The following is a 17,183-nucleotide window of genomic DNA, read 5'->3' as shown; positions in this document are numbered from 1 at the left end:
ATCTGAAAGGTAGAGGAAAAGTTTCTTGTTAAGCCGTCGGGTGAGATGAAGAATAAAATGAAACTGGGGGGAAAGGGGGTTGAGAAACTTATCAGCCATGATTGAATGGCGGAGCAGACTCGATGGGCCGAAGGGCCTAATTTCTGCTCCTATGTCTTACGGTCTTAAGGTCTTAAGATAGGGTGAGTCGCTGCTAGAGAGAGAGGTCGAGTACGTTCATATGGCGGCGCATGGCACTGAGTGTGGGTCTCAGGATGCGGCGAGAACAGCAGTCCAAGGAGCGTTGTATGTCCTGGAGATACCTGTAATCCAGGTGGATTCAAAACTTGAGGGTTGGAATCCACGTGGGGTAAGTCAGAGACGGAGACAGACGCTGAGGAAGGAAATATGGCTGTGAAAGCGAGTTTTGGTAAACACCTTGTCAAACACCAGGAGGGAAATGGAAAGCAATGAAGGTGAACAGGGCAGAAGAGACACCGAAATCCTGTCGGAGAGAAGAGCAGTACTTCTTCAAGATAGACATTCCTGGGAGAGAAGTGGCAGTGAATTAAACACTAAAATAAAAGCAAAACAATGCGGATGCTGGAAATCTGAAATAAGAACAGAAAATGCTGGAGAATCTCAGCAGGTCTGACAGCATCTGTGAAGAGAGAAACAGAGTTAATGTTTTGAGTTGTATGACCCTTCTTCAGAGCTGTACAGTACTATATTGTTTTCATTACTCATATGCTGTGAAATGCTGTCAGCAACAATCCCAAGGTTTGCTCAGTGTAATTCGCATTCCATTTGTATGAAAAGCTCTTATTTTTAGCTTTATTTTCTTCACTGCTATTGATTGCATGGATACATAGTGAGTGAAGTGGGCAGGACCATGTTAATATAATCCCATGAAGCCCATGGGATGATAGCGGCAGTGACAACACGGATACGAAAATAGAGACAGGAAGCAGAGAATAGTGGTGAATGGTGTTTTCCGTTTGCAATGGTATCCTCCAGGGCTCGGTATTAGGGCCGCTGCTATTTTTGAAATGACTTGCACTTGAGCATTAAGGGGCATAATTTCAAAGTTGCAGATAGCACATAACTTCAAGATATAGTAAATGGTAGGGAGGATTGTAGCACACTTCAGCAAGACAGAGGCAGATTGGTGAGCAGGGGAGTGGGATTAATTAGACAGCTCTTTCAAAGAGCTGGCACATGCATGATGGGCTGAACGGCCTTCTTCTGTGCTGTAAGTCTGAGATTTCTATACCTTTGCATCCTATTGGGCTAAAGGTGTTGTCCTTTCTTCCACATGTTGAAATGAGATCCTCCTCTACCATGGCATGTTGGCCTTCATAGCCAGAGGATTCGAGTACAGGAACAGGGATGTCTTGCTGCAATTGTACAGGGCCTTGGTGAGACCACACCTGGAATATTGTGTGCAGTTTTGGTCTCCTTATCTGAGGAAGGATGTACTTGCTATAGAGGGAGTGCAGCGAAGGTTTACCTGACTGATTCCTGGGGTGGCGGGACTGACATGTGAGGAGAGATTGAGTCGATTAGGATTATATTCGCTGCAGTTCAGAAGAATGAGGAGGGGATCTCATAGAAACCTATAAAATTCTAACAGGACTAGACAGGGTAGATGCAGGAAGGATGTTCCCGATGGTGGGGGAGTCCAGAACCAGGGGTCACAGTCTGAGGATATGAGGTAGACTATTTAGGACTGAGATGAGGAGAAATTTCTTCACCCAGAGAGTGGTGAGCATGTGGAATTCGCTACCACAGAAAGTAGTTGAGACCAAAGCATTGTATGTTTTCAAGAAGGAGTTAGATATAGCTCTTGGGGCGAAAGGGATCAAAGGGTATGGGGAGAAAGCGGGAGCAGGCTATTGAGTTGGATGATCAGCCATGATCATAATGAATGGCGGAGCAGACTCGAAGGGCCGAATGGCCTACTCCTGCTCCTACTTTCTATGTTTCTATGTTTAACTCACTTAACAACCCAGCAGAGAATCTGCAATACTCAGCACAGCTGGCAGATCATGAGTTGGTCATTATCAGGACGAAAAGCTCTGATATGACCTCTGGTTTGAAACATGAATGTCATTACTCCCCCCAGTGCTGGACTGCTTTTTAATCCTGAGATATAAAGCAAGCCTACGCTCAGTTTCCACTGCACCAATCTCCTGGAGCGAAGGAGGGGAAATAAGCTCAATGTACATTGTGCTTTCAGTTGTGCTTGCGAATAGTCCTGATCAGGTAACAAAAAATGAACAGACTGCCATCTACAGGACTCAATCCTCAGCTGTAATTCAAATTCACTATCTTCGTCAGCCTGGCAAATCAGCATAATAGAGCATTCTTCAAGTGGAAGCAAGACAAGAGGAAGGGATTGGCAACACAAATCCTTTTTTGCCTAGTACAGAATGCCTCAGGCACCTTGCTAAAAGAGGAATTATAACAATAAGGGATTTTCCACTCCTGACCCTCACGTTAGTCGATATTGTAAACAATTCTCTTCAGACGTTGTCCCTCTTTCCTTTAAACTTGCCATCATCACCTCTCTCCTCAAAAAACCAACCCTTGACCCCCACTATCTTTGCAAACTAATGCCCCAACTCCAACTGCCCCTGCCTCTCCAAAGCCCTTGAATGTGCTGTCACCTTCCAAATCCACTCCCATCTTTCCAGGAACTCCATGTTTGAATCCCTCCAATCATGTTTCTGCCCCTGTCACAGCACCAAAACAGCTTTTATCTAAGTCTCAAATGACACCCTATGTGACTACGATCAAAAGGTAAACTTTCCCTCCTCGTCCTTCTCGACCTGTCTGCAGCCTTTGACAAGGTTGACCACACCATCCTCCTCCAACACTAATACACTAAAAACGTACACTAATACACTGTCGTCCAGCTGGGTGGGACTGCATTCACATGGTTCCATTCTCACCTAATCACCTAATTGTAGTCAGACAATCACTTGCAATGGCTTCTCTTCCTGATCTTGCACTATTACTTCCGGTGATCACCAAGGATCTATCATTAGCCCTCCTATCTACATGCTACTCCTTGGTGACAATATCTTAAGGCACAACATTAGCTGGCATATACGTTGACAACACCCAGCTCCACCTCACCACCACCTCTCTCGACTTCTCCACTGTTGCTAAATTATCAGACTGCTTATCCGAAATCCAGTACTGGATTAACAGAAATTTCCTCCAGTAAAATAGTAGGAATACTAAAGTCATTGTTTTCAGTCCCTGTTCAAACTTGGTTTCCTAGCTGCTGCTTCATCCTTTTCCCTCTCTACAGTCTGAGGTTAAACCAGTCTGTTTGCAACTTTGGTATCACATATGTTCCTGAGATGAGATTCTAGCATCACATTCATGGCATCCCTAAGAACAGGTATTTCCATCTTCGTAATATTGCCCGACATCACCCCTTTCTCAGCTCCTCTGCTACAAGAGCCCTCATTCATGCCTTCATTACCTTGACACTCGAATATTCCAACGCACTCCTGGCTGGTCTCCCATATTCTACCCTCCATAAACTTGAGATCATCCAAAAATCTGTTACCCGTGTCTTAACTCACAGTAAGTCCCGTTCCGCTGTCACCCCTGTGTTCACTGACCTACACAGGCCCTAAGTTCTGGAATATCCTCCCGACAGCTCTCCATCTCTCTACCTCATTTCCCTCCTTCAGGATACTCCTTAAAACCTACCACTTTGACCTAAAATCACCTTACTTTTGCTCCTGTGAAGCACCTTAGGACGCTTCATAACGTTAAAGGTGCTATATAAGCATAATTTGTTGTTGTTAAGCTTTCAGATCAAATTACTTGACCTATCTTGAAAGAGTTTCGGTGATTGAGCGCTGAGTCTCTCGTAGGATAAACTGACTTGGAGTCGCAGGATTCTCTGTAGATGTGATTGTTCTGGTTGCTCTGATGCTGGAGATTTGAACATGCTTTGATTCGTGACTGCAATGGTGCAAATTAAGACCAGGGCAAAGCAAGGAATTGGAATCGGAAGCTTAGGAGTGCAAATCCTAAAATCTTTGCAATCTCAGCAGAGAATGTTGCAGATAGTTCACGTATCTCAGAACAGACCTTCAGATTGTCCCTCTGGTAATGTCTGAGGCAAGAAATTTGTGCGATTTTCATGGATTTAGAAATTATCCATAAGAAGTTACCCCCACTCAGGCGAGATGCACTGTCAAGGTACAGAAACTGGTATTCCATTGCTACTTGGAATCTAATCTCATTGAAAGGCTTTGCAACACAGAAACTGCAAGCCTTTAACCCCCTTTGGTGAAGCTCCTCTTGCTGATAATTTTGATGAAGAATTCAGCATGAGCACAAAGCGGCTTTTTTTTTTGCTCAAATTATTGAAGAGTCAGCGTTCATTTTCTAAATTCTATGAGCAGAGAAGAGCCACGAGCTTGATCCCTAGCGTTAGAGGTCTGAGTTCTGAGGGCAGACTGAAAAAACTTAGGCTGCTTAGTCTTGCAAGGTGGCCTTCAAGCAATGATCTTATGGAAGAACATAAGATAGTTAACGGGGTGAAAAAACATTTACTTTGAAGTAACTTGAATGAGGGGAAACGTGTTTAATCTAGGAGAGGGGAATCTGATATCAGGAAGTTCTTCACACAACAAGTGGCCAATACATGAAGTGGCCCTCTGGACGGAGCAGCGGAGAGCAAAGGCATGTAATCATTTAATAACCAATTGGATACTGCAGTGGGGGACTTTACGCATTTCTGGATGGGTGAACTTAGAATGGCCTCCCTTATCTGTAATTGTCTTGTGATTAGAAGCTAGAGTACACAGAGGAAAGGACTCCAGCTGCAATGTGTAGTGATATCTTAAATGCATTCAGGAAGAACATTCAGTTTTTGCTAGGAATACCAAACAGAGAGAAACCTTCACCAATGCACTTACCAAATTGCTCCATATAGTGGCCGATAGGAAACTCCACAGACGGCGTCCTTAGCTCTGAAACGAAAGGAAGCAATTTTATCTATTGCTAACTTTTGGCAGCCAGCTCGGTCGAGATTAAGAACAATCCAATCTACTTATATTGGTTTATAAAAAGATTTTTTTTTTGCTGTTTCCTCTTGCAGGTCTAAACATGAAGGAGGCCCAGGTTGTTGCACTATCAACAGGGACAAAATGTATAAACGGAGAATACATTAGTAACTGGGGTCTAACACTAAACGATTGCCATGCTGAAATTGTGGCACGGAGATCTTTTCTTCGTTTCCTTTACTCTCAGCTGGAACTACATTTAAGGTAAACAAAAAAAATAATCCTGATTGTTGTTCATCTTAACTCTTTGCTCTACCACGAAGTCCAGATGAGTAGACTGTCTTCTTAAAGACCCAGCATTATTGACTTCTCCAGATTGCCTCTGCCTTGATGTTAAAATCCTCATCCTCATTTTCAAATCCCTCCGTGGCCTTGCCCTCCCCTACCTCTGCATCTCCTCCAGCCCCGCAACCCCCCCCAGGTTATCGGCATTCAGCTAATTCTGGCCTCTTGAGCATCTCTGATTTTAACTGTTCCATCATCGGCAGCCGGGTCTTCAGCTTCCTAGGCCCTAAGCTCTGAAATTGCCTCCATAAACTTCTCTGCCTCTGTATCTCACTTTCTTCCTTAAGACGTTCCTTAAAACCTACCTATCGCTTTTGAACAAGCTTTTGACCTTCTGCCCTATTATTGCTTTATGCAGTTTGGTGTCAAATTTTGCTTTGTCATGCTCCTGTGAAGGACCATGGGATGTTTTGTTATGCCAAAGGTGCTATATAAATACAAGTTGTTGTTATTGTTGCCTGCTACACAAACAAGACTGTTTATTGTGTGGGCGAGATTACGTTGATTCCAGAGATGCGGGGTTTGTCTTATGAGAAGAGATTGAGCAGATTAGGCCTACACTCACTAGAGTTTAGATGGATGAGAGGAGATCTAATTGAGGTATATAAGATGCTAAAGGGGATAGACAAAGTAGATGTGGAGCGGTTGTTTCCCCTTCTGGGGCATTCTAGAACAAGAGGCCATAGTTTTAGGCTAAGGGGTAGATTTAAATCAGAGATGAGGAAGAGTTTCTTTTCTCAAAGGGAAGTGAATCTGTGGAAATCACTACCTCAGAGCGCAGTGGATGCCAGGAAGCTGAATAAATGTAAGGAGGAGATGGGCAGATTTTTAATTAGTAACGAGTTGAAGGTTTATGGGGAGAGGGCGGGAAGTTGGAGTTGAGGCCGAAATGAGATCAGCCATGATCGTATTGAATGGCAGGGCAGGCTCGAGGAGCTGAATTGCCTACTCCTGCTCCTGGTTCTTATGTTCTTATGTTTTTATGTGAGCCTTAAACAGCTCAGGGTGGTTTTTAATATTTGCCTAATTTAGAGTAATGCCCTGAATTTTTCCCTCGTCAGGCATGCGCGATCAGCCAGCCAGTGTGAAACGCACCCTGAAAAGCTCAGAGCTGCCAGGATGGGGTAGGAAGAGGGCGGGCGACAACATCACCGTGGGCATGGGTGAGCGCTTCCAGGGAGCTCCCTGAAGGTAGACAGCCGCCTCAGGGAGCTGCAGACGTGCAAATAATAAAATAAAGCATAAAGAAGCCGCAAAAAATGTCTATGCAGCACAATCAAGCGCCTGAAAGCATACCTCGTAAAAATGCTGTCCCCAGATATTTCTTTTTATTTTATTTCCGAACGGAGATTTTATCCTGCTTTTGGATGAGGTTTTGAGGAAAAATGTAAAGGCCGCCTGGCCGTTTAGCCCATCTGCCAACCATAAGGTTGGGCCACGAAAAATTGGGTTCAATGCACCGTTAACGGGCTTAATTGCCTCCTTCATCATCGGCGGGCTCAGTTCCAACTGCCCACAACTTTACGCCCGATCGGGTCTGGCCTGCACCCGCCCGCGAAACGTAAAATCCTGCTTCATATCGGGAAGCAATTCAAAATTGTGACTTAATTTAAATGACCTGTATTCAGGTGGCCTGTCCCCTTAACGAAACAACCTCACTCCCCATCCACCCCACTCCATCCATCCCACTGAGGTATGTTCCCATGGGTTCACCCTCCCACCCCCACCCTTCCTCCAGTGGTGAAACCAGCACCAGCTGTCTGCTGTTTGAGGTGCTTACAATATAGCTTTTCAATAATCTTTTTACTTGCCTTATTATGGAAGCGGGAGGAGGACCAAATCCGGTCCTCTCGGCTCCACATTAAATTGTAACCAGCAGTCACTCACCCCCACGTCTCACTCAATTGCACTTCTACTGACCCACCCTTTCCCCAAGCTGACTCTGCTAAAACAATCCTAAACTAATCTTACTGCCTTCTTCATTTCTTTCTTCTCAAAATCAGTACTGGCCTCAACCACTCCTTTTGGGAAATTATTCAATGTTAACTCTCTATGTAAAGAAATTTAGCTCAACCTCTCTCCTTGCTCTCTCCTTGACATTTTTAAACCGAAGACTGCCCTTCTCTGACTCCATTCCAACATTATAAACGTTCTTTATCATTCAAAAACCCCCTAACCCTCTTTTTAGCCTTCTCTGCATGCTCAGTGGAAATAGTCCAGGTATCTCATCTTCCCTCATGATTGTGAAAATGAGCTACAGGCACAGAGAGAAAGAAGCTCAAGCACACAAGGGCTGAATTTTAACTCCCAAGAAACGCGTGTGCTGGGCTCCTGTCAGAGCTGAAATGCAGGAGATCGGAAATGGGATCCCAAACCAGCTCAAATCCAACTCAGAGGCAAGGGTGCGGGGCAAACAGCTAATCTGCACAGGGACGCAAGTTGGTCATTTAAATATTATAATGAGGCTGCGTACCTTCACTTTAATAGTCATTTTATTTTTAACCCCAGGCAGCTGGACTTTGCCAGCCTCAGGAAAATTGATAGATTAAAGGAGACAAGCAAGGTTGGGCCCATGAGGTAAGTAGCTTTACAGCACTCCTTGTGGGCCAGGAGGAGCAGGAGTGCTTTCTCCAGTCCTGATAAGCTACCCACCCCCCCACTACAATTCCCACAATCTAGCGGCTCTTCCCACCCCTGATTACCATCAGAATACCACTGGATGCTCAACCACCAAATGCTCCAATACTTCCACCGACCACCATTGGAACCCACACCACCCCCCTACCCCACCGCATCCCGACCATCATCCGACCCTCCCACCCGGACCCCCCATTGGACCCCACCCCACCACACCGCCCCGCAACAACCCCCACACCACCACTCCCTGGCCACGATCTGGAGTCCCTTACGTATCCCAACCCACACCGCAGTCTGAACCACACTCCCATGCGAGCACCCTCACTCCCGCACCTAGCTGCTCTCATAGGCTTCAGCCCTGTGGAACAGGCCTCCTATCTGAAAACTCTCTAGCCTGTCAATCAGGCGGCCTGCGACCAGGAACCTCACTTAAAAGCCAACAGTTAAATTCAGGAACATAAACAAAAATACCTGGAAAAACCCAGCAGGTCTGACAGCATCTGCGGAGAGGAACACAGTTGACGTTTCGAGTCCGTATGACCCTTCATCAGAAGTTCTGATGAAGGGTCATACGGACTTGAAACGTCAACTGTGTTCCTCTCCGCAGATGCTGTCAGACCTGCTGGGTTTTTCCAGGTATTTTTGTTTTTGTTCTAGATTTCCAGCATCCGCAGTATTTTGCTTGTATCTTAGAGTTAAATTCAGGATGTTCAGGAAACTTGTTCTTCTGAGTTTCCTAACCCCACAGCAACCACAGGCTACTCCCCACCCCACCAAGCCCTGCAACAGAACTGACCTCCAGGTTAAAATCCAAAAAAAGGCCAAAAAGGAGGAGGGAGACTTATAAAAGAAAAAAATTGAGGCACACAGTGGAAGTGAGAAAACCTTGTTCAAGCATACGAGGAATCATGAACACCAAGGAATTTACAACATATGAAGTAAAACTCCAATACTTCAATATTGCCTTCCGACAAAATGCTCACTTGCAGGGAGGCCCCGAGCATCTTCTGTTGCGCAACTCAATAGCCTGGGCTCAGGTTTCCCGCCTGTTCTAGTGGAATGGAAAATGGTGTATGAGTTTGGGTGCACAATTGGGAGGGGGGAGGGAATGGAAGTCACAAAACGGCACAATTTACTTTTTTTTTGGTGCTTGTGTGAGCAACATGAAATGCTCCCTGGATAAGCAGGTTGCCATGGTAACCTTTCCAAGGCTCAGCACAGCAATTTCCCAGCTTCCTCTTTCTCAGAAATGTATATCTAATTTCATAATCAGGAACATACTTGTTTGCACATTAACACTTTATCCTTCAAATATTTACAGCGACAGTTTGTGTTCTGCTTGCTTCAGTTTGGAGAGAACAGAAACTTTAACCAAAATAAGATGCATTTATTTTTAGAGAACTGAGATTAATGTATGAAATCGCAGTATTGAATAGTCTGTAAATGCAGCATTCCCTCCTTAACTGGTCTGTCGATAGCAAATGCTCTTTTCAATAGATTGCTCCTTAATCGGATGATCTGCAACAGAAGAATGAAAACACATTTTTATTATGATAAACAAATATTAGGAGGGTAAATAATTTACAAACTCTTTTACTTTCTCTTGCATCCAATCAATTAAGGCACATTTCACAGTAAAAAGATTTGCAAGTAATTTTGGGTTATGACTAATTGATGAGTTGCCTGAGAGGTTAAAGCCTGGGTTTGAAGAGGCACTTCAATTCTACTGGGAAGAGCAAGAAGAAACCTGTTTATACCACCAACTTTGAATAGCTATAATTAAAAGTACAAATCTTTTCCCCTCCCAACCCAGGTATGTCATCCATGTCCACGTTTGGGAACACTTCTGTATCAATACAAATTTACACATTACCAAAAATTACAGACTAGGATAACCATACTTATCAATGTCAAAGCTGTTCCTCAAACCACCCAAAAGCTGTCATATAATTTGAAAACGGAAAGTGCTGGAAAAACTCAGCAGGTCAGGCAGCATCTGTGGAGAGAGAAACAGGGCTAATGTTTCGAGTCCAATATGACTCTTCTTCAAAACCCCCACAGATGCTGCCTGACCTGCTGACTTTTTCCAGCACTTTTCTGTTTTTATTTCCGATCCCCAGCATCCACAGTATTTTGCTTTTACAAAAGTTGTCATAGGCAGTTTGATCACAGACCTTTTTCATTTGTGCAGCTTTTCGCTCCATCACACACGTGGCCTAGCAACATGGACAAACAACTTTCCTAGGAGACATCTCCAGTCCAAATGCCAGGCTTCAAGCTTTATTTTTCCACTTGGGAGCAGAGTGTTCTAGAACAAGAGTGCACAAACTATGGGCCACTTGCAGTCCCCAAGTCCTAGCAATCCAACTCTTGAAGCCAAGGCAGCTCAGTCCTATTTGTTCTCCTGTATCACCCTACTTCAAATGAAGCAGCAGAGCGCACAGTAAAAATTGTTAAGCGAATTGTTAAACAATTGCCAGATACAAATTTGGAGGAAACATCAGCTGTCATTCGATCACAAACTGATGATTTTTTTGTTCATTTATTGTAACACACCTCACACCAGTAGAACACCAGCTGAATTGTTTCTTGGAAGACAGCCTAGAATGACGTTTTCATTACTGAATCCACATTTAGCACAGTCAGTAGAAGAAAAATAACCCAGACAGAAATAGAGTCATGATCAGGGTAGAATAAGAGAAAGAAGTCTGAAGCTGAGTCTGAAGATTAAGGTTAAAGGTCATCATCATAAGTGGCTACCAGGAAGACTCGTGAAAGTATGTGGTCCTGGCATAGATTTGGTCACATTGTTTGGTAAAGGAAAGGCTACATTTGTACAAATAGATCATAATTTATATTCAGAGGTCTATGAAGAAGAAAGCATTGGGAAGAAGTACATGAGTCTGATGAATTAGATGGTTGCAATACTAGAGTACCAATACTTACCCCAACACAAGTGCCTGAAACCAGTTCAGATCTGAGTCAGTCAGACAGACTTGCCTGATGAAGTGGAAAATTCAGCTGAACGCCTGAGGGCAAAATCAGTCTTTGTAGGAGGAAACATCTCTCGGACTCAGGTCCTGCTGTGTCAAGGTCCGTCCCCAAGTTCTGAAAGTTTATGTCAAGAAGGAGGTATTCTCTTAGGTTAAGTTGGATTTGTAAATAAATGAAAAACAAGAAACGTATATAAGTTGTATGGAATTTGAACATTACGTTATTTTTCATTAAGGAGGGAGGAGTGTAATAGCACCCTCCTGTGGCCTTTTACCTATATATGTATGTAAATTAAAACCGGAATAAACCAGTTCATTTGGGTACTTTACTTCCACGTGGCACACAGTCTCTTTTGTAATGCAAACTTGTCACACCTCTCATTGGTGGACAAATCTTGAATTCAACAGCAAGATTTACAAGTGTTTACAACCGTGCACAAATTAGTGGTAACATCAATTTAAATTTAATAGTAGGCTGCTGAGGATTCTTGGTACATCCCGAAACAGCCCAGAAATGTGAACAGCTTAAAAATTCTATGTTTTAGGTTGTGATGCTAAGCCACTTAGAACAGTCTAACTGCCAGAGTAATGGTGGTTATGCTTGATTCTGTTACAATCTCCAAAGTGATCAATAACTTTTAGAAAGAGATTTGTATTTCCAGCTACTAACTGAAAGAATAACATGACAAGATTCCATGTTTTAAAACTTTTACTATAACAAATGACCAAAATCACTTTAGATTAAACGTTACTTTTTTATAGGCAACTTATACTTGAAACTACAGTGAGGAACATTCCCCTTTTAAACTTACCACATATTGCACTCTTCACGGAATTAGTCCCTATGGCAAACAGTCCACGGTTGTTCTCAGTTTCTAATGAGTTCCCGAATCCCTGTTTCACCAAGTAGTAACTTGGAGTGACCATCTCCAGGCACTTTCCTCAGTTTTCAGAGTTTCTTAAATCCAGCACCAGCAGTAAAATATATTCTGATGATGATTCTTCTTGTCTCTGCTGATTATGCAGAACCGCTCTGTCTGTGATATTCATTGATTTGTAGGGAATCCAGCTCCCAGGGTCTACTCATTGTAAACTCAGAGACTGCTGCCATTGTAGTGCCAATTAATGGCCACTTATAGGCATCATTCTGTCCCAGCCGCTATTTTACCCTGGTGGGGGAGACACATTCCATGCAGGAAGGAGGTTGGTGTCAGGCAAGCAGAGGTAACGTCCTGTGGGGCACCCCCTCCAATGTCACATCCCCCTCTTAACCTTCCTCTTGTACCTGCCCACCTCTCTCCCCCCCCCCCTCCCCCCCCCCCCCCCTGCCCAGCCACCTACTTACTCCCTTGCCCCAACTCACCCCTCTCACTGTGACCCTCCATCCATGGACTTCCTGTTCAGTCCAGGCTTCTCAGCAGTGGGGACTACCCTTGGTGCTGCTGAGATTACAGAGCTGCTGGCAAGCCAATTCGACTGACCGGCAGCTCTCTAAGGCAGGACGTCCTCCTGAGAAAGGGGCACAAGTCTTGCCTTAAATCAATTAACACCCCTCCCAGCATTAAGTTGCTGTGGAGCAGCCAGCAGGATCGTGGGGATGATGTCACCCTGTAAAATCCAGCCCCTTATTTGCCTCAGTGTCAAACTTTGTTCCTGTGAAACACCTTGGGATGTTTTACCAAGTTAAAGGCCGTATATAAATGCAATTTGTTGTTGTAGAATAATACTAGTAAAAGTGGCCAGTGGATAAACCTTACATGCCTGAGAAACCAGAATATTATTGCTAGTGACGTGGTGAGACACCAGACCAGGATGTTGATACAAAATTTGTCATCAGCTGAAAGAGTCCAAGGTAGATGGATTGGGAACTCTTCTACAACAGCTGTCAGTTTAGTGTTGTTGCTAAATCAAGAACTGTCCCGATGACTAGGGAAAAGCAAGGCACAACACTAGTCCATTGGCAGTCGTGTCTGCAGCTTCCTTGGTCCTAAGCTCTGGAATTCCTCCCTAAACCTCTCTGCCTTTCTACCTCTTTCTCTCCTCCTTTAAGACGACCCTTAAAGCCTACCTCCTTGCCCAAGCTTTTGGTCACCTATGAGTGGCATTGATTGATCACTCAAAAGGGTAGATATCTACTGTGGACAACAGCTCGCAACAGGCCACAGCTGTTTGTGGAGCTTTACTCCGTCAAATTGGCTGCTGCATTTCCTGTAATAGAACATTGCAAAAGTACTTGAGTGGGTGGAAAGTGCTTTGGGACATCCTGAGTAAATGTGAGTTCTTCCTTTCTTTATCTAGAGGCAGAAGGAGTGCTACTTATATTTAAAACCCTTTTATCAGATCAAGAGTTTTTTTAGGACATTTTTTCAATTCTACCTTTCAAGCCCAATGATTACCATATGCCTGACCGTTTTTGAGGTTTGGGTAGACATCCAGCTGGGAAGCAGTCAAATGGTAATGACATTTGTGCCGAACATCCCCCCGCACCTTTGTCTCATGTCAGGAGCATCCTGCAGCTACCTGGGTTCTGAGGTTGCACAGTAGTGCAGTCAATTTGTTTATGGATTTGTAGGGACCATTATGTTGTGGTTTCTGAATTTCTCGTAAACTGAAAACAGAAAATACTAGAAATGCTCAGCAGGTCAGGCAGCATCTGTGGAGGCAGAAAGAGTACATCTTTCAGGTCAATGACCTTCTCTCAGACAAAATAAGGTAAACTAGAGCTAGAGTCGGCGAATTGGGCTAGATACCCAGGGCTTGATACTTACCCTGGAAATGTTAGACAGTTTTAAAACCTGGTCTAACTCCTGGGTAACACCACAACCGACGCCCCACAATCACCCCTGCCAACCACTCGACTATCATCCCCCAGACAACCCAACTTCCCCCGACCACTCGGTAACCTCCTCCACCTGACCCAACTAGCCTTGAACACCTGATTACGCCCAACAACCTGAATCTTCCCCACCCAGACCGCCCAACTTCCACCCAACTAGATCCAACTATGCTCAACCATCTGATTACACTCCCGCCCAGACTGAAATATTCACTTCATCCACCTACCTACCTTAGTCACTCACCCACCTACCTATTCACCCACCTACCCACTCACCCACCTACCAACTCACCCACCCACCCATCCACCTCACCAACCTACCCACTCACCCACCTAACCACTCACCCATCCATCCACTCACCCACCTTACTCACCTGCCTACTCACTCATCTACCCACTCACCCACCTACCAACTCACTAACCTATCTACTCACCCACCTCACCACTCGCCCACCTACCAACTCGCCCACCTACCCACCTCACCAACCAAACCACTTACCCACTTCAACCATCTACCTACCTCGCCCACTTACCCACCTACCCATTCACGCATTCACCCATTCACTAACCCACACTCATTCAGTAGAAGACTGGACCTTTAAATACTTACCAGAATACACAGCCGGTGCCGGGGGTGGTCGGGGGCGGGGGGGGATTGGTGGGGTTGGGGGTGGGTTGAAGTGGGGTCGGGGGGTGGTGGTGTGGGGAGGTGTCCTGTCCTTCCCCAGCTCGAACTGCTACATTTCCCCAGGAGACGCTGTGCTGCCCATTTCTCCTTCAGCCGGGATCAGAAGATCCCAAAAGAAATGGGCAGTAGCATCGGGTCAGGAAAATCTTTGCGCACAACACCAATGTGCGCAGCATTGCCACTGACCAGAAGATTCGGGCCAATGACTCTGTTTCTCTCTCCACGGACGCTGCCAGACCTGCTGAGTATTTCCAGCAACTGAATCAGATCAGGAAATCCTGGTGTCGGGCAACTTTCGTTTGCATTAGGAATGATGTAAGGTAACAGGGATGGGATCAATTCAGGAGTAATTCCTGGATGGCAATGGGGGACAGTGGATTCCAGCAGGAGGAGGAAGCAATGTTACATCAAACTTCTTATTCAAGCTCAGAGTTAGTACGGCGATTCTCAAAAAATGAAACTGGCCGAATTAAATCCATTTCTGAATGGACCACTCCTTCTATGTAACAACACAAATTATGAAGTGTTTATATTAATGCATATCTCAGGCTATACAGTCCAGAGGCAATTCCTCAGTAAAATGACTCATTGACCTCGATCCTTGGAGATTTTCCTGATGTTTGCATAGTTACCAGTGCACAAACCACGACCTCGGCAACCAAGTCACTGGGAGGTTAGCTACCAGTGACAGGGCCACCTGAACCTCTAAGTGGATGATGCCGCCTCTCGCACTCGGTGCGTGACAATGTCAGCCGTGGAGCTGGCCAGCGGCAAAGTGATATGCTGAGGGCAGTTCCAGAACCAGTAACCATGATGCTGGCCAGCCAAAGCATCATTTTCCACTCGTACACTGGTGCTTTTAAATAGCCACCGGCAGCCATGGATTGCATTTTGATAGCACCTTGGATAACATGGGCACCCTTTTCAGAATCACATTACTCGCTCTTTAAAGGGGAAGGGTGGAAATAAAAAAGGGCCTAAGCATTGGCTGCTTCCCTTAGCTGGACATCATTCACAATTATGGCTGAGAGCATCAGGATTGCCAAGTCTTCAGGTTCCCTAAGCAAAAGCTACGGCTGATTGTCAGAGAATTAAGCTGAGCCTGAGTGCAGGATTTTATGCCACATTGTCTGTCGGGATGTAGCAGATTGTTAATGGGCCTGCATGGCCCAAACTTGGACAATGGGGCCACATCAGCCAGTCAGGCTGTGGGACTTCAGGTCCCACCGTTTGTGGGGGATGCCTAGGCAGGTGCACTCCTCAAGATGGCACCTCACTCGAGCCATGACAGAAGTGACTGCTGGCACAGTGCGTACCTGACAGCACTTTGGCTAAAGAAGTTTCCCTTGAATTTCCTAATTTTTTTTTGGTAACTATCTTCTGCTGATGGTTTCTAGTTTTTGAAGACTTTCCCTGGGCACAAATTTAATCTCCAAAGTGTGGTGAGAACTTACCACCACAGGGACTAATTGAGGTGAATAGTATAAAGGGGAGGCTAAGTAAGCATATGATGGAGAAAGGAATAAAGTTATGCTGATACAGTTAAATCAAGAAGGATGGAAGAAGACTCAAGTGGAGCATAAATGACAGCATTGGGTAGTTGGGCTGAATGGCCTGTTTCTGGGCTGCATATAAGTCTTTGTAAAACAGAAATAACCAGCTTCTTTGTGGTGTAGAGATAGATATTGAACCCAAGGGCAGTGGTCAAGTGGACTGCTTTGCACTGGATGGCATTGAGCTCTAAGTTTTGTTGTAGCTGCACTCATCCAGGTAAGTCATGCTTACTCCATCATTCACCGAACTTGATTCTTGTAGTGGTCGGGGAGGCTTTGAAGGATCAGGCGGGTGAAACACTCGTCACAGAGTCACCAGTCTCTGCCCTGTTCTTATATTCATGGTGCTGTAAAAGCTAAGACAGCAGCTAAGAGGAGGAAAGCTGCTTCAGGTGGAATACCACCACCTCAATGTAGTCTCCTAGGCCCATCCATCTTCAGCTTCTTTATCAATGATCTTCCTTCCATCATAAGGTCAGAAGTGGAGATATTTGCTGATGATTGCACAATGTTCAGCACCATTTGCAACTCCTCAGATACTGAAATAATTCATGTCCAAATGCAGCAAGACCTAGACAATATCCAGGCTCAGGCTGACAAGTAGCAAGTAACATTTGAAACACACAAGTGCCAGGCAATGGTTATCTCCAACAAGACAGAATCTAACCATCGCCCCTTGACATTCAATGGCATTACCATCGCTGAATCCCCCACTATCAATATCTTTAGGGTAACCATTGACCAGGAACTGATCTGGACTAGCCATATAAATACTATATACTACAAGAGCTGGTCAGAGGCTAGGAATCCTGCGATGAGTAACTCACCTCCTGACTCCCCAAAGCCTGTCCACCACCTACAAGGCACAAGTCAAGAGTGTGATGGAATAATCTCCTCTTGTCTGGATGAGTGCAGCTCCAACAACACTCAAGAAGCTTGTCACCATCCAGGACAAAGCAGCCCACTTGATTGGCACCCCATCCACAAATATTCACTCCCTCTACCACCATTGCACAGTGTGTACCGTCTACAAGAAGCACTGCAGGAATTCACCAAGGCTGATTAGACAGCACCTTGCAAACGCACAACCACTACTATCTAGAAGGACAGGGGCAG

At 45.0% G+C, this 17,183-nt stretch overlaps 1 protein-coding gene across 1 annotated transcript in view; it reads left to right on the top strand.

Annotated features, from left to right (window-relative positions):
- Window positions 1-17,183, top strand: part of adarb2 (adenosine deaminase RNA specific B2 (inactive)) — a 386,995-nt gene that overhangs the window by 220,422 nt on the left and 149,390 nt on the right. The window contains exon 5 of the mRNA XM_078535348.1: window positions 5,111-5,279. Coding sequence (XP_078391474.1) covers window positions 5,111-5,279 — 169 coding nt within the window. The remainder of the gene's footprint in view (window positions 1-5,110; window positions 5,280-17,183) is intronic.

This window comes from Cetorhinus maximus, chromosome 3 (assembly GCF_964194155.1).
Source record: "Cetorhinus maximus chromosome 3, sCetMax3.hap1.1, whole genome shotgun sequence".
In the NCBI taxonomy this organism is placed as follows: Eukaryota; Metazoa; Chordata; class Chondrichthyes; order Lamniformes; family Cetorhinidae; genus Cetorhinus; species Cetorhinus maximus.
This window is presented reverse-complemented; position numbering and strand designations above follow the sequence as displayed.